General features: G+C 36.7%; 3 protein-coding genes across 8 annotated transcripts in view; 1 reads left to right on the plus strand and 2 right to left on the minus strand.

Annotated features, from left to right (window-relative positions):
• Positions 1-1,309: 1,309 nt before the first annotated feature.
• Positions 1,310-13,542, minus strand: LOC107725596 (methionine-R-sulfoxide reductase B3, mitochondrial-like). 6 transcript variants are annotated; one of them, XM_016534913.1, is made up of 7 exons: positions 13,459-13,542; positions 10,815-11,009; positions 6,473-6,581; positions 5,390-5,467; positions 5,238-5,266; positions 1,568-1,665; positions 1,310-1,495 (listed from the first exon to the last, which is right to left on the minus strand). In XM_016534913.1, exons 2-7 carry the CDS (start codon positions 10,930-10,932, stop codon positions 1,322-1,324), a joined length of 606 nt encoding a protein of 201 aa, XP_016390399.1. In that variant the 5' UTR covers positions 10,933-11,009; positions 13,459-13,542; the 3' UTR covers positions 1,310-1,321. The 6 variants fall into 6 exon arrangements, with proteins under 6 accessions (XP_016390399.1, XP_016390401.1, XP_016390397.1 ...); XM_016534915.1 differs by having other exon boundaries at positions 10,815-10,960; positions 13,459-13,536; XM_016534911.1 differs by having other exon boundaries at positions 10,815-11,215; positions 13,459-13,534.
• An 865-nt stretch (positions 13,543-14,407) lies between these two features.
• LOC107725595 (inner nuclear membrane protein Man1-like) lies at positions 14,408-22,954 on the minus strand. The gene is made up of 13 exons (XM_016534910.1): positions 22,890-22,954; positions 19,497-19,537; positions 19,287-19,356; positions 19,103-19,179; positions 18,883-18,962; positions 18,622-18,767; positions 18,438-18,539; positions 18,239-18,341; positions 17,942-18,120; positions 17,619-17,700; positions 17,379-17,484; positions 15,983-16,061; positions 14,408-15,898 (listed from the first exon to the last, which is right to left on the minus strand). The coding sequence occupies exons 1-13, from the start codon at positions 22,936-22,938 to the stop codon at positions 15,735-15,737; spliced, it is 1,278 nt and encodes a 425-aa protein (XP_016390396.1). The 5' UTR covers positions 22,939-22,954; the 3' UTR covers positions 14,408-15,734.
• Positions 22,955-24,183: 1,229 nt separating this feature from the next.
• Positions 24,184-24,646, plus strand: part of LOC107725640 (wnt inhibitory factor 1-like) — a 15,803-nt gene continuing 15,340 nt past the window's right edge. Inside the window, exon 1 of the mRNA XM_016534979.1 lies at positions 24,184-24,415. Within this exon, the coding sequence (XP_016390465.1) occupies positions 24,277-24,415 (139 nt within the window). The 5' untranslated portion in view covers positions 24,184-24,276. The remainder of the gene's footprint in view (positions 24,416-24,646) is intronic.

Here is a 24,646-nt window from a genome sequence, read left to right on the forward strand (position 1 = left end):
GTCAGTAGAATGTCTGTTGGCAGACTATCAAAATAAAATGCAAACATATTAAGCAGACAGTCTACTAACTGGTAGTTGACATGTAGTTGCAAAGTTACTATCAAAATAAAGTAATATCTAAAAACGAATTCATATAAGGGGGGAAAAAACAATAATACATGCCATTGGATACAATAGGAGCCATCACACCTTCAGTGCTTGGCCCCTAAATATGTGAACAAACTTCACAACAACACATTATTCTTAATATCTCTTTAATCACACTGGTCAATATTAATTAAATTCTATCAATCAAAGTAAATCAATATCTTAGGAAAAACAAAACTCACAACTCAGGACAAAAATAGGCACTGCAAGCAGGGAGACCAAAAAAGCACCCTTAAAAGTCAGGCTACATTTGTGTTCAGACTAAACATTTGTCATCTGTTCCATTTTATTTCAAAGAATGCTTTGTTCTCCACTCGGTGCTTATTTTACTGCTCACAGGAGCATTTGCATAGCATTTTCCTCAAACTTCTTGACCTCCCTGTATCACATGTCACTTCAAAAACAACACAGCGCTCAGAGAAAGTATACATATATAATTCATTTCCAATCATTTGACTTTCAATATACAATGGGGTCCAAAAAGTCAGAGACCACTAGTGAAAATGCATTTTTTTCCCGATTACATATATTATCAGAAAAAATATTCGAAAATAAAATCTGAATTGAAAAAATCAACAAGAATATGAGAAAATGTTTGTTTTAATGACACCAGCTATTTTGCGAGCTACATGATGATCATGTTCTCAAGCATGATTTGAGTATGATTCAAAAATCATCTCGCGCTTCAGAAAACCTGACTCTCTGATGACACAAATTTACTTGATTAGTGACCTAGAAACTGTGTTTTTAATTTTCCCCATCACACTGTTTTTGTTTTAAAGTTGTTTAAAATTCTCAATCTTTAAAAATATTAATTTAAATGAAAACAAATAAAAAATACCAGATTTCCAATGTAGTCTCAGACCTTTGCCCCTAACTGAAAATTTCCAACAAGTGTTAAAAAACATTTTAGCAGAGCAAATTTCTTTGAAGCGATGTGTGCTCTTCAAATGACACAATATTGAAGTAAAGAAGTTGAGGAGCGAACGCAAGGCCATTCTAATCTGTTATCTGGATACTGATATTGCATATTGTGATACTGAAGGACCCATTATTCAGATGAATGTTGCTAAGTATATAGTTGTCTGATTGCACGGCTCACTTGATTTGGAATTGATGGTTCAGGAGTGACTTTGGAGTAGCGTGACATCTGATTGGTCTATTTCAAGTCCTATTAAAGTTCTTCATTCTTACTAGAAGGTGGTGATTGACCTGCTCCTCCAGATGCTTCCACCTCCTCAGAGGCACTGTTTTTCGCCTGGAAATTGAGAGAAGCGGAGTTTATGCAGTAGCGTTTCTTTGTTGGTCGAGGTCCATCATCAAAAAGGTGGCCCTGGTGAGCACCACACTACAAAGAGAAAAAAAAAAAATCAAGACGTTTTCATAGCAATGCATAAAAAATGTAAATCTGGTTTTGTACCTGACTGCAGGTTGTCTCCACTCTGTGCATCCCATACGAAAAGTCATCAGTTAGTGTTATAGAGTCCTTATTGATCAAATCAAAAAAGGACGGCCATCCTGTAAAAGCAGTACAGCATTGAGGGTTAAGTGAATCTTTGTGTGATCCACACGTCTATAAACCTTCAATTCCATCTCGTGCTGTGTAAGTTTAAAGGTTTTGTCCTCTTCTTGGCCTGTCCTGATGCTGAAGCTCATTCTGAGTGAATCCTCATATTTTCTTGCCACTCTATCCTTGTCTTTCACTTCTTTTGCTCCAGTGCAATGCAAACTAATCAGTAACCTTAATGCAACACATTGCATATGCTTAGAATGCAAAGCACATTGGGTTAGGAGGATTATTTGGAAAAGAACAACGGAGAATGTAGAAAAACCTTTGTCCTTTGGTTTGGAAATAAACTGTTGTTAAATGGCAAGAGTATTTGCTGATGCAAAATTCACCCCCATGATTCACGAGTGTTTGATTTGTAGCAAAACCAGATATACGGGATCGTCCATCTATACCCCACTGAAGATGAGATCAGAAAGTGAAGCAAACCTCACTGAAAATGGTCAGCGTTATCAGCAGAGTTACGGGCTGTCTCACAATCCCCTTTCTTTCATCTGGAAAATTTCTACCCAGTAACAGGGGTGCAAGTGGAAAGAATGGCTGCTCTGGCTCATGGGTGGTCCTGCTCATGGCTCTCTGAGTAGGTGGAACGTCTGGAGGAGAGGAACCTTGGGAACGTACTACTACACAGCCTCTGCTGGCATATTTGTTTAGGTTTTTGACAAAACCCCCTACCTATTTTAAAGTACTACCCCCTGATTACTGGTAGAGGGAAAGACATTAAATTAGAAGCTGCAAAGCAAAATGAATGAGAAGTACAAGACTACTGGCACTGCAGGGTACACCACATCCAATTATTATTCAAAACATTACAGATGAAGTTTTGCAACAACAGAACTGCAATGTTAAGTATAAATAGTATGTTTTTAAATCTAGAAAACAAAAAATGAATACTAGAGCATTTAGAGAATATTAGAGATTTAGAGGTACAAAAACACTACAGTTTAAAAGTTTGGGCTCAGTAAGATTTATTTTTCAGCACATTACATTGATCAACTTGATTGATGAACGTTCTATTTATCACAGAATCCTGAAAAACAATATATCATGTTTCCATAAAAACAATGAGCAGCACAACAGTTTTCAACATTTATAATAAGAAATGTTTCTTAAGCATCAAATCAACATATTAGAATAATTTAGAATAAGGATAATGGGACACTGAAGACAATGGCTGCTGAAAGTTAAGCTTTTCTCACCAGAGGAATTAATTACATTTTAAATATATTAGAATAGAAAATTGTTATTTTAAAATTGTAATAATATTTCACAATATTACTGTTTTTACTGTATTTCTGATTATTTAAATGCTGACTTAGAGAGCATAAGAGACTTTCAAAAAAAATCTCAAGAACCTTTTACCGGTACAAAACAAATGATCTGTATTGAATGGTACATCATGAGAGTTAAAATATAATTAAAAACCTAACTATGCCATTTCACTTTCTGGACAAAAATGTAAGAACATTTTAAGACCTTCAAAAGGTTAATTCAAGGTTTTCGAAGTACCTGCAATTATTCTGTTCTAATGGAGAACTAACAGAAAGAGTTGTTTAAGGGCCAGTGTGGGAGATTTGCCAACCAAGGTTCCTTCATGCCCTTTATTCTAGCTTTCGACCCTAATTATTGGCAAGCATATCTTGGTAATTCTATCTGATTTTACATTTTATAATCAGGAAGCAGGAGTTGGTTCACTGCTGTGATACTATGTGTGGTGAGAAACAGAAGTCAGTCGGTCAGTCATCCACCCACTCAATCTATACTTTCCCTCCTCAACCCCTCAAACACCCCTCAATCGCCATCTATACTGACCTCTCTCTCCTCCCTCTTAGGGAGGAGATGCTTGGCTGCAACTACAAAGCCACGAAATTCCACTCAGACACAGGAAGCTCTAGGGGGAATATAGGAATCCTATGACTCAGACCGGGAGAATCCCGGCGGATTGTCGCGGAGCTGATCTAATGGAGCTTTATCGCCAGGGCGAGCGGCCCAGTGAATGGAGCAGTGTAGCGTCACTCTAACAAAACAGGAAATTGAGTCTATATGAGTCCAGGCTGCAGAGTTGCCTGCATGCAATGCAGCCCGTTTGTCGAAGACAGTAAAGATTCAACTCCAGCGAAAATCAGATTTTTCAACACGGGGCCCAGATGTTTCTCATTTCGTCCTGTTTTCTGTAGAGGATTCTCACATACACGTTTTACTTTGTTCGGAGAGTGAATAAAAATAGCATGAGTAACGCTACAGAAGTATGTGATTTGGAGCTCAGATCTGTAAGGGATCAACAATCCGTTGCTGCAGTATATTACAATTACATTGTATACACTCAGCGTCAACTCAACATTCACTTAGCTAATGAGAGTCTTTTTAAGCTTTTTAACAACGTCGTTTGCACTGCGCTCTTGCGTTACTTGATCTTTTTATTTTGGTGCGTCAATCTGTTGAGTTACTTAGTATAGGAAATTATGATCCGCACTCACGAGAACAGTCTTCTTTTTTCTTTTATTTTACATTCATTACTGTAAAATAAATTACTAATTACATTAATCGGATTGAATTGCTTTACACACTGAGGAAGGCTTTGAGCCGAAACGTTTGTGTCTTTTCCCATCAGTAATGAATGTAAAATAAAAGAAAAAAGAAGACTGTTCTCGTGAGTGCGGATCATAATTTCCTATACTAAGTCTTTTTAAGCTTAAAACAGAAAACATTGAATACATATCTTAAACTCGTAACAGAAAATATACCATTGCAACTACAAAACCATGTTAAAAACTAAATGGGAAGCACTTCCAGGAAACTACCAATTCATAACAACTATGATCTGCATTTAATGCTTATTTGCATATCTGTAATATACTCCTCGTTTGACTTTTGACCTCATTTTGAAGCAAATATTGTTTTAAGGGATTATTTGTCATTTTTTTGTAAGCCATTAACTAAATTAATAAAAATAAAAATAAAACTCAAAATTCAACAGAGTTGTTCTCCATTTGTGAAGGAAGAATGTTTGATGTGCACAAATTAAGAACCGGAGGATTCCAAATGATTATGGATGACTGTGGCGGAATGTTTATAGCCAATATCATTCATCTCAAAGAGAACAGCTAAGTTAAAATATTTTAGATATTTTGTAGGATCTTGAAGTCAGGGTGTTGTTTGCTGTAGGTGCTGTAACTAATATATAAAGGAGCATGTGAGGTTTCAAGCCCCAAACTTGCAGCCTATTAGACAGCTGACTGGATTCACATTCGTCCTTGCAATCAACCATAAAGGAGGTTGAGAAGGTCAAACTCTCCCTTATTGAGCCAGACAAGAGAAGAATGAGGAGCAATGAGCCTTATCTATTTTTTTCTCTCTCTCTTTGAGAAACAATTAGGCTTAGTCTTGTACAATTATGTACACAATTACCAAAAGATGTACTGGAGCTGTTCTGAGAATAAAAAAAAATCAAGCATTTTTACAAAAATAAACTAATTTGTCTTATCTATTCTGATTTTTGTTATACGTGAGTGCAGAACCATACCTGATCCAGAGTCAAACTTCTTATCAGACCTGCAAGGACAGTAAGTCATCAATAACAAAATATTGACTACCAAATGACATGATTTCTAGTTCAAAAACAAAGATTAAATACAATGGGAATGTTAAAGATGGGTCATTACGATGGACACTCACGTGAATAGAGGGGCACCGCAAACGGCACAGTGGTAGGTTCCTTCCTCTTTGTTATCTGTGTATTTTCCTGTGAAAGCACTAGGGATGACAAAACAACACAAACTGTGACTTTATACATTAAAATGATCAACTGTTAGCTTAATAAAAGATAATGGTCAGCTCAATAAAAGTTCATCAGTTAATGCTAATCCAAAATGCATTTCAGTTTCCCATGCTCTCGTGTTTATGTAAAAAAAATAAAAAACTAACTAAATGGAAGCAACTGACTAAGCATTTCTTATCTACATAAGCTGAAGAGGATTTGTGGGTGAACAGAGTAACAGGCCTCAAAATGCACCTTTCAGGTATCTTTCTTTGCTCTCTTCTCACAGGCTAAGGGGCATTTTTCACATTCCTACTGCCTGAGCGACAGAGGGATAGAGGAGAAGTGTCAGTGTTTTCCTTTCTACGCTATATCCTCCTTCTACTCAAGATCTATCTCATGGCCTTGGGTCGTTCAGGAGAGAATGTGCCATGAGTTTTATCAGCCAAGCACAAAGAAATCTGAACAGGGAATATTCAGTCAAGACGCTAAATCAAGATGCTTGAAATTGAAAAAAATCTAAATCCAATGTTTGTTATTTCACCTTTTAGAATATAAAGTTGTTGGAATATATTTGAATTATTTGGAATATGAAATTTAACCTTGTGGCTGCTTTTGCAAATGACCCCTTTCAAAAACAATTACTTAATTAAAAATTATTTTATAAATCATTATAAATGACATTTAAGTAATAATAATTATATGAAATTTGTTGTTATTATTATTATTGTTAATATTACATTTATAATACATTATAGACTATTTATTAATTTGGTTTTTAAACTTTTTCTTAAATTGTAGTTTTGCATAGAAAGTGACATACATACATATAATTTCTACACATATATATTAAAATTAATGAAATAACTGAATAATATAATCTATGAATAATTTGGAATACTTAAGCATTAGTTTTTTTGGTTTTTAATTCAAGCGTTCAATTCAAACCTTTGACTGAAAGTGTATTTTAAAGTGTCTTTTAGTTAGGATGGGTCACCCACCTCTCTGTGCCCTTTTGCTGAGTAACATGGTACTGCATGGGGGTCAATCGCTTCCTCAGCTCCTCCTCGGGGAACGTCTTGGGCCATGTCTTCTTACTTCGGCACGTTCCTACAGGAGAGACAAGTGAGGTAAGGCAAACGTAAGTGTTTGTAATCACAAAGTAAAGTAGTGCAGAATTATTAAATACAAACAATTGTCACTCTAATCTAGGTTTCTATGTGACTCCTTCCAAGCAGGAGTCAGCACTTTTGTCTGGTTACTTTGGTTGCAAATGATTTGGTTTGGCCGATAACAAAGGATGTCTATTTTATTTCCTGACTCGACTCTTGCCTGGAAAAATCACAGTGTCAGTGACACACACACACAGAATCCAAACGCTCCGTCAGTGATGTGCTACAGCCAAAGTATTACGCCGAGGCAAATTAGATTTTCCCTGCATAACATACGCAGTAAGTTATGACATTCTAGATGAGCACTCATGTTGGCTGTTTATACAGAAGGCAGCGATATTGACTGCTACACTTGGCCCCTAGCTTTACAACAATGCTGACCTCTAGAGGTCAACCTGAGGAGTGAGTAATTGTCACCAGAAGGACTTTCAAACTAATTGATTAAATAGCGACACAACTTCTACTGATAACAAACTTCAAAACATCAGCCTGGGAAGAAGAAGAAAAAAAAGAAATATCAAAAATGAGCCTGAAATATCCACTCTGGCAACCGTAAGATCCTCAGAAGAAGACAAGCACTGTAGCCATGTTTTTAAAGGGGGCCAGATGTCCATCTGTATGCCATTTAGTCACCGGGACACGTAGCAGTTTTGAATTACATACAATTCTACTGCAATTTCCCATTACAGAGTGCTTTCTCCCTCCTTTCCACCTTTTCTCCTGCTAATAACGATTTTTTTCACTCATGTTCCTGTGGGGTCTGTCCTGCTCCCGTATTGTTTGGCCAGTTTTACGGCTTGCGTTCTGGTGAGAGCGGGTCTCCCTTCACTTAGACTATGTGGAGAATTCCTCTCGACAAGATTGAAACCATGTGAATGGAGGAAATAATGGGGTCTTTAAAGGTCCCTCTGGTGAATGGGCTCCATTGATGGGCCCTGCTCTGTCCAGCGAGTACAAAGTTACTTCTGACAAACATGGGGAAGAGGGGAGGAGAGCGCAAAGAGGAGGGGGTCGCCTCCCTGCAGGACTCTCCCGTATTCCTTTCGACTCTGTGAGAGGGGTCTTCTGGATTCTATTAGTGAGAAAGAGAGAGAATTCCTATTTTTTGTGTATGGAGGGCTCTGAACAGTATTTATACTGTGAAAGAGAGGGAGGGAGAAAGGGGAAAAAAAGTGTTTTATTTCTTGGTTTGTCTAGAAAAGCCTCTAAGGAGGCATTTAAAGAAATTCAGGAATTCGGTCTGTGTTACCGAGAGGTCACGCTACAAATCAGCACGTTGTTCCAACATCCCTTCGCTATAACCTCAAGTGAAAGTTATTTCCTAATTGGAAACAAGATTTGTTTTTAGCACGGGCCTTTTGCTTCACACCAAAAATATCACGTCTTCCCCCAGACATTTTTCACGCTTCTTCTCACCTATTCTCAACTCATCGCTTTCAAACTTTTTGAGAGTTCGTGCAAGGCAGCGCTGTAGTAATATTATTCAAACATTTTGCTTAGGTTTTGTACTTTCACACTATTAATGTTCCTGTCATGTAGTAGCACTGAAATATGTCTCTATACAGATAATTAAATAAAAAATGATTTTAGGGTTACTACACTGAGTATTTCTTTCAACAATGGGAAATTCTAAACTGGTTATGTAAGAATCAGGTAAATTGAGAAATATAATATCATATATTACAATATGTGTATAATATGTGTCATTATAATATGAATTATAATATGTGTGTGTGTGTGTATATATACATACATATACACTACATTAAGAAATTTTGAAATGATTTTGAAATGATTTTTGACATTAATGGAATCTTTAGCATTTAAAATTCACCTAACAGTAATGACGTCATCATAATATCATCATATTTGTATACCGAATTGCAACTGTTCTTTCTCACGCCTGTTCAGTCATATAGCTGTGTTAATTATTATTCAGTAAAAGCAGCATTTCATTCACACACTTTGCCTAAAATTTGAACATTAGTCTTTTTTTACTTTGCCAGCACTATTATTTACTTTAAGAAATCTAAATCCTGTTGGGTTTTATTATTTTGACACAGAAACGCCCAGTTATTGATATTAATCTACTGATGTGTCTTAATAAACCTATGAAAGGTTTTAACATGCACCAATGATTACTTTACAAAAATGCAATTAGATACAATTGATCGAAAATTTCCCTCAGAACACACCCTGTATCAAATGTGAGTGTCATCTAAATTCCTAAAATGGAAAATGCAAATACAAATGCAATCATTAGTAGATCATGTTAAAGCTTGACTGATCATGCAGGCTTAAAAGAAGGTAAAACAGTGAGTTAGGCGTTATTCCATGAGCAACTGAAGAGCTAAACAGAGGAAAAAAAGAGCAAAGCAAAAGGTGACATTTCCGGGCAAGGGGTCATCAAATGCAGAAAAACCAACGCAAGCATCAGGGGGAACCTGATATCTGGCAGCCAACTATTTAGAAATTGATCTAAAATCTTACCAAAAGTCTTATCTATTCACCTGTTGAGCAAGCTGTCCATGCATTTATGTGAAGATGGTCAAAGTAAAGAATACAGGATAAAGCTCAATGTCAGGCTGCCTTTAGATAAATCCAGAAGTTGGTTTCTCCACAAGTGACCTTATCATCAACCAAACACACACACCCCTTGCCGAACAATCACACACGCGTGTGCGCACATATGAAAGCATCGAGAAAGCAAGGCACACTGCACACACACACACAGCATCCAGGTGACCTGAGGGGAGCCCGCAGGCCTTGAGTTTTACAGGTTGGCCTTGGCTGACCAGATGCAGTAGATTGAACCCGGACATGGCTGCGGCCGATGCTGCAGGGAGAACAGAGACAGCGGCGAGACAGGAGCCGCCTGCTAAAACACCCTCCTACCACTCAGGCTAAAAAATAATAAAGACAAACATAGGCGAGGAGGGAGAGGAAGGAGAAAAAATAAACACAACATAGGTCAACACAGATGTCAGTCACAGAGATGGACACTTAGAGCAGCCTATCACGGGACGGCTGACACTTCTCATGCAGGGAAAGACTGATTAACGTCACTGTGTAAAGAGAGAGAAGTGAACGGGAATGATAAATATGTAAAAACATATTATCCACAATTCAAATGAGGACCTTGCACCCTTAAGACATGTTTACTTACGTAAATGACAGTTAAATGTGCATCACAAGATATAATAATAAAAAAACTTTGGCATATTGAGTTTTCATTTTAATAAAGGCTTTTTAATATTATACCTCACAGGGGCTCATAAATAAAATAAAATGTTTAGCCAACAACCTTAAAGCAGCCAATTTTTAGTTTTTGATTGCTGACAGTCTAATACACATGAAAGCCTATTTTCGCCATGAGATATATATATAAAAAAAAAAGGTAACTGAATCTTTTTATCTCACAATTTGGACTTTTTTCCCCCTCACAGTTGCAAGTTTATCTCACAATTTGGACTTTTCTTCTCAGAATTAGTTAATTAGTTTCAAGTTAACATCTCGCAATTCAAATTTTGTTTTGCCATAATTACGAAAATATCATGCAATTCTCAGTTTATATCTCATAATTCTGACTTCTTATCTCACAATTCTGAATGTTTCCCTTGGAATTGTGAAAAAAAAATCTGAATTGTAAAACATAAACTCAGAATTGTGAAAATTGTGAGATAAAAAGTTGCAATTACCTTTTTATTTTCCATTTCAGGCTTCCATAAATACATTTTAAGCAGTGAAGAGAGATTAATGGGGAAAAAAATTATTATTTGACATTTTTGAGAAGTGATTAAAAGGTCAGAGAACTTCATTAGTGGAACCAACATATATTTTATGTCAAGTTTAATGAGCTGGGTTATTAGTTTTAGAATTCAGAGCCTTGAGAAGACACAGAAAAAAGTGCAGAAGCATTTTCCATAGAAAACAGATAAAAAAAAAACGCTTATCAGCGGTTTCTATGGCTGTAGCACGTCAGTTGTGTGTCTGTGGGCCATAAAGGGAAACTAGCCTTATAATTAAATTTATACTTATACACATTAGCAACTTTGCTTATATCAGCTGTACTACAAAAAGCAATTGCAAACCAATGCACGACACAACAATCTAGTTTGCTTCTTATTTAAATATAGCACATTATATATCCTAACCACATTGGTTACAGTACCTAGTGTAGAGGGTGGAATCAGTGCTAGGAGCGGCCTTGCGGACTTATGGGAACGACTGCATTGGAGCAGGGCCATGGATGCGCGCAGGGCCATGGATCGGAGAAGACGGGCAGCCATCCTGGCCTATGGCAAACTCGAGCACACGCTGAAGAATGCAGGAAGGTTTTTAAGACCTTCTCCAAGCCTTCTTGAAACTATAAAGATAAAGACCTATGAAAAAGGTAGCTTTAAAACTGTTAGAGGCCAAAGAATGTGGGAAATTACAGCTGAACTATGGGATCAATAACAGGCAAAGCCACAGAGCGCTGCTGAGCGCGAGGGTGAAGCTGTGGTTTATAAGGAATGAGGTCCATCTAGTGGTCATGCAGGTGTGAGGTAAAGGGAAAGATCTTTTCATCTACTGCAACAAGGAGACAGGAGAAGAATACAAATGACAACTTATCATCAGAAAGAGATTGATTTGAACATTTTTCCATTTAGCACTTATTCTTAGTGTGGAGAAAAAAATATTTGGATATATATGCATTGTATGTAGCATCTGCCACCAGACAAGCTTGGCTCAGGTCTCATTTTGAGCCAATTTGTGTTTTTTTACTTTTAATCAGGTAATCTTTTAGTATGAAGTCAGTTCTCCTCAAATTCACGGAGTAACCACAGCTGTAGTTCATCACATTAACTATGAACATATTCCAGTTTTGACCAGAAATTGTCTAAATACATTTTGTCTTAATCTTCAATAATATATTTCAACAAGTATTTTTTACCATTTAAAAAATATTTTGTGTGACATTTTGCTTGAAACTTGGTTTGATATTTTGGCATAATTTTCTATACATTTTCATATATATATATAATAAAATAAACTAAAGAAAGAAAAAAAAAATCACAATATATATTTAATTTAGAAAACAATGTAAAAAAAATATAAAATATATTAAATCATTCTGATATATTAAAAATATTTTTTATTACAATATTCCATTTATAATTATATATAACATTATTATGCAACAATTTTGTAAAAATTACACCACTGACCAAAATTAATAAGGCAGCTATGATTGCTTTGCATCTAAATTCAGAATTGTTACAGTAAATGAATGCAACAGCATTCAGACACTTGACTCTTCACCCAGGACTGGTCTGTGTGCCACGAGAGGTTTTAACACATGAACAGATACAGACAAAAGCAAGGCCACATTTTAAAAATACCCAGCAATCACTTGCAGAGAGGACTATAAATATCTCACTTACAGCTCTGCAGAATCACACCATAGGACTGTGTTTGTCTACAGCTTGATGTTTACATCGTTTGCATTCCAGAAAGTTCTCTTTAAATGATTTGAACACTTGATCCGGTTTCCTCCAATGTTACTGCATGTGTATTTTATTAATTTATTAATTTTACTCTTTTTAGCTGCACTGATGAATCACATGCAAGGAAAGCCAAATCTTCATTTATTTCATTTCTGTAAAGCCGAACTGGAACTTGATGAGAGAGGCTCGTTAAACAAATATCATTTTGACAACTGCTTCTTATCACTATCAATAAACTGCCCTTCTCTATTGAACTACAAAATGAACAAGTTCTCCACAGCAGGCAAAATAAGTGCATTTACTCACCAAAAATATCAAGTGCTCTGAGTATCAATGCAGTTAATAAATAAAGCATGCTTGATACTTGAGGTACAGTGACAGTCATAACTATATAAGGTCATAAAGCGACAGATGAGAACTGAAATGTTTTAAAGCAGATCAGATCTGTGTAAATGATTGCCTGGTTTTGATGGTTGCAGGGCCATTGGGAACAACAATGATTAAGTGAATGCTGGCAAATGAAAGAACATCAGAAGTGGATGAATATCTCAAGCATGTGAAACTTTGGCAAATTATCTGTGTATTTTGTTTGGCAACACCCAAACTGCCTTAAGTAATAAGGCTGTTTTGTTACCGATACAGTGAAGGATATTTAACATACTGAATAGGACATTTACACCAGAATTTCATGACTCACAAGTACAAAGATTATATAAATTCATCTATGTTATTACATTAAATGTCCATCAGATGACTGAACATCTGATAGGCTTTTAGGTGTTTATTAGACAGGTGTCAGGAGTTTAGAGGGCAATTAAATAAACATGACATAAAATATTAATGACTTTGAATGGTCTGCACTTACAAAGAATTACCAGGGTTTAGCCTACTTGAAAGTATGGAGTCTCATGATAATACTGTGGTGTGTACAGTAGTCATTTTTGTAAGGGTGTGGTTTGCATAAACAAAATGTTACGTAATAAAACCTCGCTGCTATGACATCACGTGTGGGAGGATACATAGTGTATACATAGTATACAAAGTGTAACTGATATGCTTCATATAGAAGACTAGGAAAATTCGCTGTGGCTATTTACGTAATATTCTGTCATATTAAAATATAAGCATAAAACCGCATAAACAGACGGAACAAACGCGTACATATGTCATACATTTCAACTGCGTCAATTTTAAACTGACAGTAAAATATAACGGTGTTGTGTTACACATTCAACGTGTAGTCATAGAGACCCTGTTGCCCACATTAAAGTCACTTAAAAAGTGCGTAATAAACAATATAGACATATAATAAGTAGTTACACGTACCAGACAGCAGAAATAGCGTTAAAACCGAGTAGAACGGCAGACTAGAGAGTGAAAGGGGCCGCTGTGAGAGCAGAGCATTTGTCAAACAGCGACACGACTGTGTACTTCTTAGGTAATGACAAGTGCATTCTGGGAAATTCCTCTCGCTGGGCAGACGAGCTACAAATATAAGCAATGCGTAATTTGCGCGCAGTTATTCAGCGCGAAGCAACAACCCTCACTAGATTTTGCTTCGCATGCCATCATCACATCCTACTGCTTTCGATTGCGGATTCAAAATAAATGTATATTATAATTTACCATTGAATGCTAAGCAATACTTTAAATGTCCAACTCTACATTAGTAGGCTATGGTTATTTTAGTGGTGCCATTTATTATCTTATTTTTTATTTTAACTTTAGGATCCTTTTAGATTGGTTAGAAACTGGGAAAAAAGGAGGCTAATTAAATTATCTATTTAAAGTGAATATAAAGTTGAAAATGGGTGTATTTTGAATAGCTTCTGTTTTCTCTGATTACTTGTATAATTGTTATAATTGTATAATAATTATTGCAAAATAGGACTGAAATGTCTAGCTTTGCATATGAAAATTGTAATACTTATCTTATGAATCTTGTCCATTTATGTTTACTAATATAGAAATTAAACATTTTAAAAACATATTCCATAACAGATTAAAAAATATCTCTTGATCAATCTCCAAGACTAAAAACATAAGACCACACCATTATGTTTTCAACTGCACTAACTTGTTCACCTAGATATCTGGAGTGGGCAACTACCGTTGACTCTTCTCAGAAATATTTTCAACAATTAAAAGATCAACCTTATCTAAAAAGCCATTTCCAATGTTTTATATAAATGTAGATGGGAAAATGAAGATAAAATGTGCTCATGTAGATCATGTAATGAATCTCATCAAGGAAGGAGATAAACATGAGTAATAAACAAGTACATTTTATTTACCTCATATCCACCCGAACTGCATCTAAACAAAAGCTGATAAATCTTTCTGTGATCCAAAATAGACATGACCGCAGCATGACATGCTCCGTTTATGAATGTGTCCCGATACAAATTAGAATCAAGATCACCATATCAGGCTGCGACCGTAGCACAAGTGTGTACAAGAAAGTCAGAAAACAACTTCCATCAAAAACATCTCCTTAGAGAAATTTAGAAGGGTCGGGGACAGATTAAAAACAGCGACAGGGTGGCATTTAAAATCTGCCAAGTGACCAGTAAGGGGGGGGGAGAGAACATCCATCTGCACCAACTATAATGGGAAAAGCATAACTTTTAAAATATAAACAAAACAACAGTAAATAATTATATACTTGAATATAATCAGGCTGACAATTAAGACTAGTGTTCAGAAACATGGCATTGAAGGGAAACACAATTGTTAATTTCTCTCATAAAGCCATGTAGACCCTTCCACATGACACGTCTCTGAATGCAGCAGTGTAGTTATTCTGTTGGCAAGAAACAAACAAGAGCTTATGACGATTTGTTTCATACACATGATTTCAACCACCACCATTCAACGAGTTATTTACAGCACCCCTTTCTAGAGTGTGTGCATGCTGTTCTTCGACTAAAAACTACAAAACAAAAAGGCAAAGAAAAATAATAAAGGGAATACATCAGCTAAAACAGCATCAGGGAAATAAACATCCACAATATATGATACAATTCAAAGCTTAAATATAGACATACTTTAACCAGCACATGCAGCTACGTATAGCCCAACAGAGCTCCTTGGAATTAAGGAGGGGAGTTAGTTACGTAAAAAATAAGCAGAGGCCGGTAAACTCTCAATCGTGTTGTGAGATTTAAAGTTGGAAGCCATTTTTGTCAATGAATCCATAAAGACGGTTTATCAAAAACAAAGCAAATACATAAGAAACAGAAATTTGTGTCCACTTGCACCAGATATGAGAAGGACAGAAATTGCGTCGTCCACCTCTCCTAAAAGTTCTCACCGGACCGAGCAACTCTCTCTCCACCGGTTTCACGCAAGTGTGTGCATCTGCCTTGCTTTCCTTGATACCGAAGGACAGGAACAAAGAAAAAAAAAAAAAACACAGCAGCTCACAGGTTTAAACACCATTGCTTGCATATGGCTGACAACACTGATTGGGCATCCCAGGTCGCCCAACTGTAAAAGCTCCTGAACGCAGTTCTCTCTGGTGAAGAGGACGCAGGAGAAGGGAGCCTCGTATATAGCGAAAGAGAGAGCAGAGAGGATGGTGGTGGCCGTTAGCATGTGCCTCAAGAGAAACCCAGTGAGCTGGATGTGCTGGATCGCTGGTTCAGGCGAGACATGCTGTTCATGCAGGAGCTGGAGGGCTTGAGGGGCGTGTTGCAGCCCAGGGCTTGTGGGAAACGCTGGTGGTAGCGATCCAGCCGTAGATACTTGACTGTCACCAGCTTACCTATAAAAAAGGCAGGACAGGTTTAAACGGACTGAAAATGGCAGTTCTTCTGATTAATCTAGAATAAATGCATCGTTCGTTTACCATCAAACCAAGAGCCATGAAGCGCTTTGAAGGCTTTCCCAGAATGCTCTGCTGAAAGGCACTTCACATAAACGCAGCCCTAGATGAGAACAAAATCATACAGCAAATCAACTCATTAATTAAATGCTTCTAGGAATATTACACTGTTCCAAAAGAAAGAAAAATTCTAAGGCAACATCATATCCTTTGTGAACAAGGCAATACTAGAATGCACTGCTAAAAATGAATGAATGAGGTACAAAGAAATACAGTTCTGTGTAATAAAAAATATATATATATTTTACCTATTATTTGTTTGTCCTATTTCATTTTGCTAATATTATTATCTAGCACCCATTAGCTTAGCATCATGCTAACATCAAATGCCATTCAAATAAATTGAGTAAAGTCAATTTATACGATCAGCTTGAAAGCAAACCAATATGGTAAAAAATAATGTTCAGAGTACTTCAAGATAGCTTATTTTACCCAATATTTGTATGTCCCATTTATGCTTATTACAATATGTAGCACATGTAAGCTTAGCAACATGCTGACATGAAACTCCACTGGAACCAATCAAAACAATTCAAGATGGCATAAAGAAGGCACTTCACATAAACGCAGCCCTAGATGAGAACAAAATCATACAGCAAATCAACTCATTAATTAAATGCTTCTAGGAATATTACACTGTTCCAAAAGAAAGAAAAATTCTAAGGCAACATCATATCCTTTGTGAACAAGGCAATATTAGAATGCACTGCTAAAAATGAATGAATGAGGTACAAAGAAATACAGTTCTGTGTAATAAAAAATATATATATATTTTACCTATTATTTGTTTGTCCTATTTCATTTTGCTAATATTATTATCTAGCACCCATTAGCTTAGCATCATGCTAACATCAAATGCCATTCAAATAAATTGAGTAAAGTCAATTTATACGATCAGCTTGAAAGCAAACCAATATGGTAAAAAATAATGTTCAGAGTACTTCAAGATAGCTTATTTTACCCAATATTTGTATGTCCCATTTATGCTTATTACAATATGTAGCACATGTAAGCTTAGCAACATGCTGACATGAAACTCCACTGGAACCAATCAAAACAATTCAAGATGGCATAAAGAATAGTTTTGCAAACAATAACACCACACATTAAAAATTAACTGTTCTATGCATTTTATGCTTCTTACAATATGACTCCATTGGAATAAACTGTGAGTCAAGTCAATTTGTGTGGTGTAAGGAGTAGTTGCATGTTGTTGTAGTGTGTTACAAATTGGCCACTTATGAGGGTCCATGATGGCTGGGATGCAGCCTTTGAAGGCAGCAGGCAACTCTTTAGCTTTTGGACAAGAACCCATAAACCCAGGCTGTATATTTTGTAATGAATCACACAGGATCCTCACCTCTCTTGAGTTTTTGTCAACAGCTATGTGAACGATTCCATCGTTATCACTGCACTTCTCCAAAATGGCTTCTTGAATGGCGAGGTGCCAGTTTTCCCCTACTTCCCTGTTCAAGAGGGAAATACATTTCTCTAAAACACTCTATCACGCAAAATTACATACAATTATGCAAGTAGATACATTTTACTTCAACAACCAATTCAATGTGAGGTCACATGCAAAAGTCCTTGAGAAACTTACATTACAGGATCAAACATGTTGCGAATCTTCAAGCACGGCGTTAAGCTGTTTGGTGGCGAATTTCTTCGGTCCAACGGAAATGCTGAAGAACAAAACAAGCCACTTTAGGTTCATGAACATATTCTATATGCCCAAAAGAATTTGGACACTATGCATAAACGTGTTGAATGTTTAATATCAGTTACATTTGCATTAACAGGAAGTTAGTCCTCTAAACAAGTCAATCAGAAGGAGGTGCCCACATGTATTAATCCAAAAAAGTAAAAAGGCACGAGTTTGACCTTAAAATGCAGATGGTTGACTCCACACGAAGAAAACCTTACCTTGGCCTTGCCACACTTTGGAGGGCATGCTGGACATCTTATCAGGTGACACTGAGGGCTGAAGCCACCGCCACACCATGAAGTCCGCCCCTCCAATCCTCTGCGTTTCTGTCCGGATGCGGGACTCATTAGCTGAGAGGAATGCAACGGCTCTGTCCCACACCTTCTTCATCTTCTTTCTGAGAGAATGACACGATACACATACTCTTCAGAATACACTGGACCAGGAAAAGAGGGCATTTCATCCAAAAATGCAAAACGAGCTAAAACCAAATTTGCACTGCAAAGACGCAATACCTGTCTTGAGGCTGGACAAGAGAGTCACGGACGTGAGGGATGGGCAAATACCGCTGCAAGTCCTTATTCTCCTGACAGGCTTCATTGTGGCTTCTCATTACATCTGTGAAAACACAAAGCACATGTGATTAAGATGCTTTACACCTGCATTGTGTAATTACTGTGCTAAAAATATAGCCTAACGATGAGACAACCTTACCGATGATCCTCTCCACCATGTCATACATCTGTCTAGTTTCCTCCTCTTCTTTGCGCCATCTGTATTTCATATAATACACCAAACCCAAAACTACACCGATGCCTACAGAGAAATGCAGGAAAGGTTAGTGAAAAGATCTTCCCCGTGCAGAAAGCACCAACCTCTACAGAGAGTAGAAGCCAACCTGCAAGGACGAAGAGAACTCTGTGGATCACAGTGAAGAAGGCGCGTCTGAGGCGACAGAAGAAGGACATGCGGGGGTGGATGGACTCCAGTCGTGAGATTTCTGATACGTCCTCTATGGGTTGAGCAGGGTCAGCACCAATCAACCTGCCAAGAAACCAACACACCCCCAATGAACAGGAAAACGGCACACAAAGAGTGATAGGATAGATAGATAGATAGATAGATAGATAGACAGACACTTTTGATGGACATCAAATACCTTATACCGACAACATCTTTGGTTTTCATGACCCACTCTAAAGACGTTTCAATCATGTTTTCATAGGCTTCATTTTGGAGCTTGAAAGAGAAAGATGCTTTATTATGTTGTGCAGTTTCATATTGGTAGAGCCACTATTTCCCAAATTATACAATTAAAGAAAATGCAATTTGACATGAACAGAAAATGGAGATCAAACCCTTCAATAAATAAAACAAACCTTGAGGTACGTAGAGGCGTCACTAAAAGAGACACTTCTGTTTAAAGAATTTTTAAGGTCTCCACAATCATGTTCTCCTGAAAGGCAAACAAACGGTTGCACTATTTAATGCTGCATATATTAAAACCAAATATATTTAAGATGAGTAAGTATAAATATATTTAAGTTGTATCTGAATGCTCACCAGCGACATTGGCCAGGTGCTCATGTAGAGACAGGAGCAGGTTAAGGATGAGGTCTCGGTCTTTGACGTCCTGTTCAAATCAATGCAAGTAATTGTTGTGAGTGCATGTTTAAGGACGGTAAAACCAGAAATACCTTTTTGGTGGAAAATTGTTTAATTTTTGGTGGACTAAAAGTTTAAAACATGGGACACAGATGAGCAGATACTTACATAATGCAGATCAAACTCTGGTCCGAATGGGTGAAGTACGACTGAAAAAGAAAGAAAAGTAAGTTGACAAATGGCATTACTCGGCACTAGACATATTTTAATGATACATGACTGGATGGTATTTCCCAACTATGCCGTGGAGGAGGGCTGCTCATCGTCTCACACTTGAGGGTGACTACAAGGGAGAGCCTCTCGTCGTCTCACACTTGAGTCAATGTCTGAACATTGTGCTTCTGTCCTCGCTCTGGCCTGGGCACAGATTAAGCACAGCAACTGCCCTGCGTGTCTCAATCATAGACTGCATTGGTCTGGCTTATCAGACGTGAGCCGTCTGATGATGCAAGCCATTTAATACATCAACCTCTGAGAAAAAGCCATATACTCCGGAAAAACAATTGCTTTTAAGTTTCAAGACCAAGTCTGGCCTAGATTTCAGGTGATAAGATCCCATTTTGCTGTTTTTGTGGTTGAGCTATAGATGTGAGTGGCTTACACTGTGGTAGAACCACAAAAACACATGGCCAAAAGTGGCCTACAGACCTTATTCAGGGTGGCGCCATTTTTTTTTTATTAAAAATTTAATTTTTTGACAGGAATGAAAACAAGGCTGGGAGAAATAGATGTACAGTTCAACGGACTATACTGTTGTTTAACAACATAATTGTTCAGCTGACAAAACATCTTTTACTAAACAAATTTCAGTAAAGAAAACTCCATAAAACAGTTTTAAAAGTTGGCAATTGTGAGATCTAGGACCTTTATACAGTGCATGCCATTGTAAAGACTTTATATCTATACCGCATGACGTCTAATCAAACTAAGGTCGTTTTTTTTATAACAGCAGAACTAACAATAAAATAAACGATATTGTCAAAACCATCTTCTTTATAATACACAGTGCACAAAATTTGAAGTAGCCCTTGTTTCTCTGATAAGTTCTTAAAACCTACTAAAATATTAGACACATCATAGAACTAAACTTTGACTATGTTCAGAATTGGACACTTGCATACTATTTAAAAAATAGCATACTACATAATGATAAACATTTCAAACAGCTTTATGCTACATTGTTGCCACATTACCTTGTTACACTGCAGTTAATTCTGCAAGTAGCATCCAGTTGACAATTAAGAAACAAAAGTGAACGTTTGGCATTTTTTGCAGCCTGATCAAATAGAGTCAGGATGTTTTAAATGACTAAGTCGTCAAACTGGAAGATCAAGTCAAGCACACTGCTTTGTGGGATATTGTATTGAATGTTCTGACATATTTCATGCACACAGACTACTTTAATACTGTGCTTATGTAGTGCACACAGCAGCAATACTAGTAGTAGTGCTATTAGTTTTGCACTAGTTGGATAGTATGTTGTTCAACATAACTGTCCTAAATCACAAGCTGCAAACAACAATCTGAGCAAGTAGAAATCTGATACACATACTGTATGTGTCACATTCAAAGTGAGAATTAGGCATTTAGCCGGCCAGAGAGAAGTCAGTCACTCTAGCTGGCCGCAAGCTCCCAGAGTCCCCTGAGAAACAGACAATTAGGCCGCTTTAGCTTGTCTGTGACCTAGATGTCTGCAGCACGCTCTCCAGTCAAAGCTCCCTCCCTGAGAGACTGGCCATGCCACAAATATACATAGTAATTCATCAGTCGGCTTCCTCTCAAGAGCCGTCTCTGCCTCCAGAGCACTTTACTCTGATGGTACTCAAGCTATTTAAACTGAGTGGCATAGCATGCACATTCAAGAACAGACTTTCTCTCATCTGGGAAAATGCATCAAAAGATTAATGCTGGCTATCACATTATGACCATAAAGGATGTCAACATGTCAAAATGTGGGGACTACCAGACTAACCATGATTATCAAATAACAGACACTCAGAGGGTTCCCACACTTTTCAAGAGTGAATTTCCACGACTTTTCCAGTCATTGATAATTCCTGAGTATTTAAAATAATTCCATTTTAATTTATTTTGAATAATTATTTAAAAGCACAAAACTTACAACATAAATATTAAATAAAATTATCCTTGTAATTATTCAACATAATTTTGAAATTATTTTTAAAGAAGAATCTAAGTTCTCAAGTAACCAATGAATCATTTAGATCAATATTTTAACTAGTCTGAAGAGCATATCAGGTACATTATGGGTTGCAGACTAGTTTTAGTCTACAAAAAAGGCAATATTTAGCCAAGTACATAAATTCATATGCATTCATATTTATTCTTATTAAAATTTAGCACAAACTCACCTCCAGTAAGAAAAAACTTTAAGATAAGGCTCCTTAGACAAATATGGTAAGCACTAAGATGTTTGAGAGTAATTTGACTAAAAGTTTCTGTCATAGACATATTGTTGCAACATTTAAGATGAAGGTGCGATGAGCTACCTGAAATTCACCAGCGCTGGAACAGTAATTTGACATATCATGGAGCACACATATTTCTAATGCAAATACCTCTCTCTGTCCCATAAAGCACAAGCGGCATAGACCATTTCCTGTCTAAGAAGGTGCAAATAGTCTGGGGTGATAAGTGCTATGTGAACTAGTCACGTTTGACTCATGGAGTTGCAGAAACCATTAGAAAAACTTCGAGGAACTTTCTAAAGCATTAAATGTGTCATATTTTAAAACACACACTCTGTGATTTTGCTTAGTAAATCAATACAAGTTAATTTGACATTTGCCATATATACCAGATACTAAACCACAGTGTACAGACAATCATTTAAGGAATGCAACACTATAAATAGCACTTAACATCATCATAATCTCAAAGAATGATGGTATTATAGTCCAAAACACATTGTACTACATTACTACAATAATATACCCTAGTATTTACATGACAATCCTTCTATGTATCAAAGCACCTCAGTATCAATGCACCATGGTAATGCCACTTTTTGTAAATGTTTCATAGTATTAAAACGTTTTTTTGACATAACTATCATTGTATGAATATTGTAAACATCAGCATTCCAAGTACCATAATATTACAATCTGGTACATCACTGTACCATGGTGCGACCATGTTTTTTGGACAAAGGATGATGGTGATATGTTTTTGGACATGTACCACAGTAATACTTTTTTTGTACGTTTCATAGTATTCTTTTTGGAAACTGGGTGGAAGTAATAATACATTAATTTGCTATGGTATTTAATCAATTACCATGGTAATACCATGTTTTTTGGATGAGGTACCATGGAAATATCATCCTACATGAATGTAGTACTTATCAACATTCAGTACTATTATACATACTAAATAATAAAACAGCACTTTCTGATAGCAATGCTTGTAAACCACCCCAAAATCTTGCCTAGGGATATATCTGACTTGGTTTTGAGACACATGCCACCGCTTCATACTTACTGCCTGCATCCCGCTCCGAGGAGCTGGAGCCCCTCATCCGCAGGTACATGAGGCCCAGCAGGACGAAGAACCCCGCGGCTGTGGCTGCTCCTCCCACAGCTTTTTCAGTTTCTTCAAGTACACGGGCCGCGTGCTCTCCGTCACCGGGCCCGGAGTGTAGCCGAGCCGTTTTAATTCAGACACAAGCTCCTTATCCGTTAACTGTGCAGACGCCATCTTTGCACGAAAAAACGCATACAGCGAGACACGGCGGAAGTGACGTAGAAGTAAGCGGCCAGACGGCCAACCTGAAAGGGACGAAACGGGAAACTTTTTTATTCTTTTTTTTATTATGAAATGAACAACATTATACATCGCTATGAATGACAATAAAGAAAAAGAGCGGAAAACCCGTCAGACGGGGTACACAGAGAAGACAAAAATCTAAATAAAGTATATAAATATTAAGAATAGCCTATATATATATATATATATATATATATTTGGAACATAACTTTTATAATCATCAACATCATCATCATCTTCATCCATTTTATGTTTTGTAATATAATAATAATAATAATAATAATAATAATAATAATAATAATAATAATAATAATAATAATAATAATAATAATAATAATAATAATAATAATAATAATAATAATAATAATAATAATAATAATAATAATAATAATAATAATAATAATAATAATAATAATAATAATAATAATAATAATAATAATAATAATAATAAAACAATTTATTTAATAAACATTATTATTATTCATTTTTGTTGTTGTTTTGAATAATTGAAACCCAAATGTAAATGAAAATCAGAAAATACATTGATAAACAGTAAAGATAATCAAGTCAATCAAATGTTGCTTATTAGTTTTAGATATTCTGACACCTGGTTGACATGCATTTAGGTTAATATGAATTAAATTAATGAAAATGAATTAACATGAATGAAAATCTCCAAGTACAGCCGTACAGGGAATTTCAGTGCTGGTGACATAAATTGAAGCAAGTGTAGAAATATAAAAATACAAATAAAGATGTTGAGAAAAGTATCCATGCTGAGTTTGGTTAAACCAAGAGAAGCCCTTTTAATGATGGAAGAATACCTTTTATTATCACGCTGTTACACTTCAAATCATCAATAGGCTGTATGCATATCGACTATTTTAATTGTGACTCAGGGGCGTCTTGTATTAAACCACGCCACCTTGTGGCGAAATCTGTGAAATGCAGCTCCTGCTGCGTACAAGTAGCTCGCGGAACAGTCCGCGCGAATCATTCTGTCAATTGAAGACTCACTCACTCGAGACACATTTAGTGCACGGGATTGAAGCGAGAGGGGAGAGCCAGCAAGCCGGCCAATTCACTTTAAATAAACCAAGGGATGGCTTTCAGGACGCCTGCTGTTCAACTGCATCTTAAAACGTGCTTTCTTCTGCTTTTAGGGGGTCTGATGGAAGCTGCCCAAGAGCAAGGAAGCATGTACATGTGGATTGATGCCAATCAAGCACGAATATTAATTGGTAATAGTGTTTAGCGCTTTAATGATATTAGAGCCCAAGTGTGAACCAAGCCAGTGCATAATGACTTTAGCACAGGGTTTTTCAAGCTACGAGATGCTTGTGAATGCTCAATGTTTTATCCAACAGGTTTTGAAGAGGATATTTTAATAGTCTCCGAGGGCAAAATGGCCCCGTTCACACACGACTTCAGGAAAGCTCAGCAGCGAATGCCAGCAATACCTGTCAATATCC

Source organism: Sinocyclocheilus rhinocerous, unplaced genomic scaffold, assembly GCF_001515625.1.
Source record: "Sinocyclocheilus rhinocerous isolate Xijiao unplaced genomic scaffold, SAMN03320098_v1.1 scaffold153, whole genome shotgun sequence".
Taxonomy (NCBI): domain Eukaryota; kingdom Metazoa; phylum Chordata; class Actinopteri; order Cypriniformes; family Cyprinidae; genus Sinocyclocheilus; species Sinocyclocheilus rhinocerous.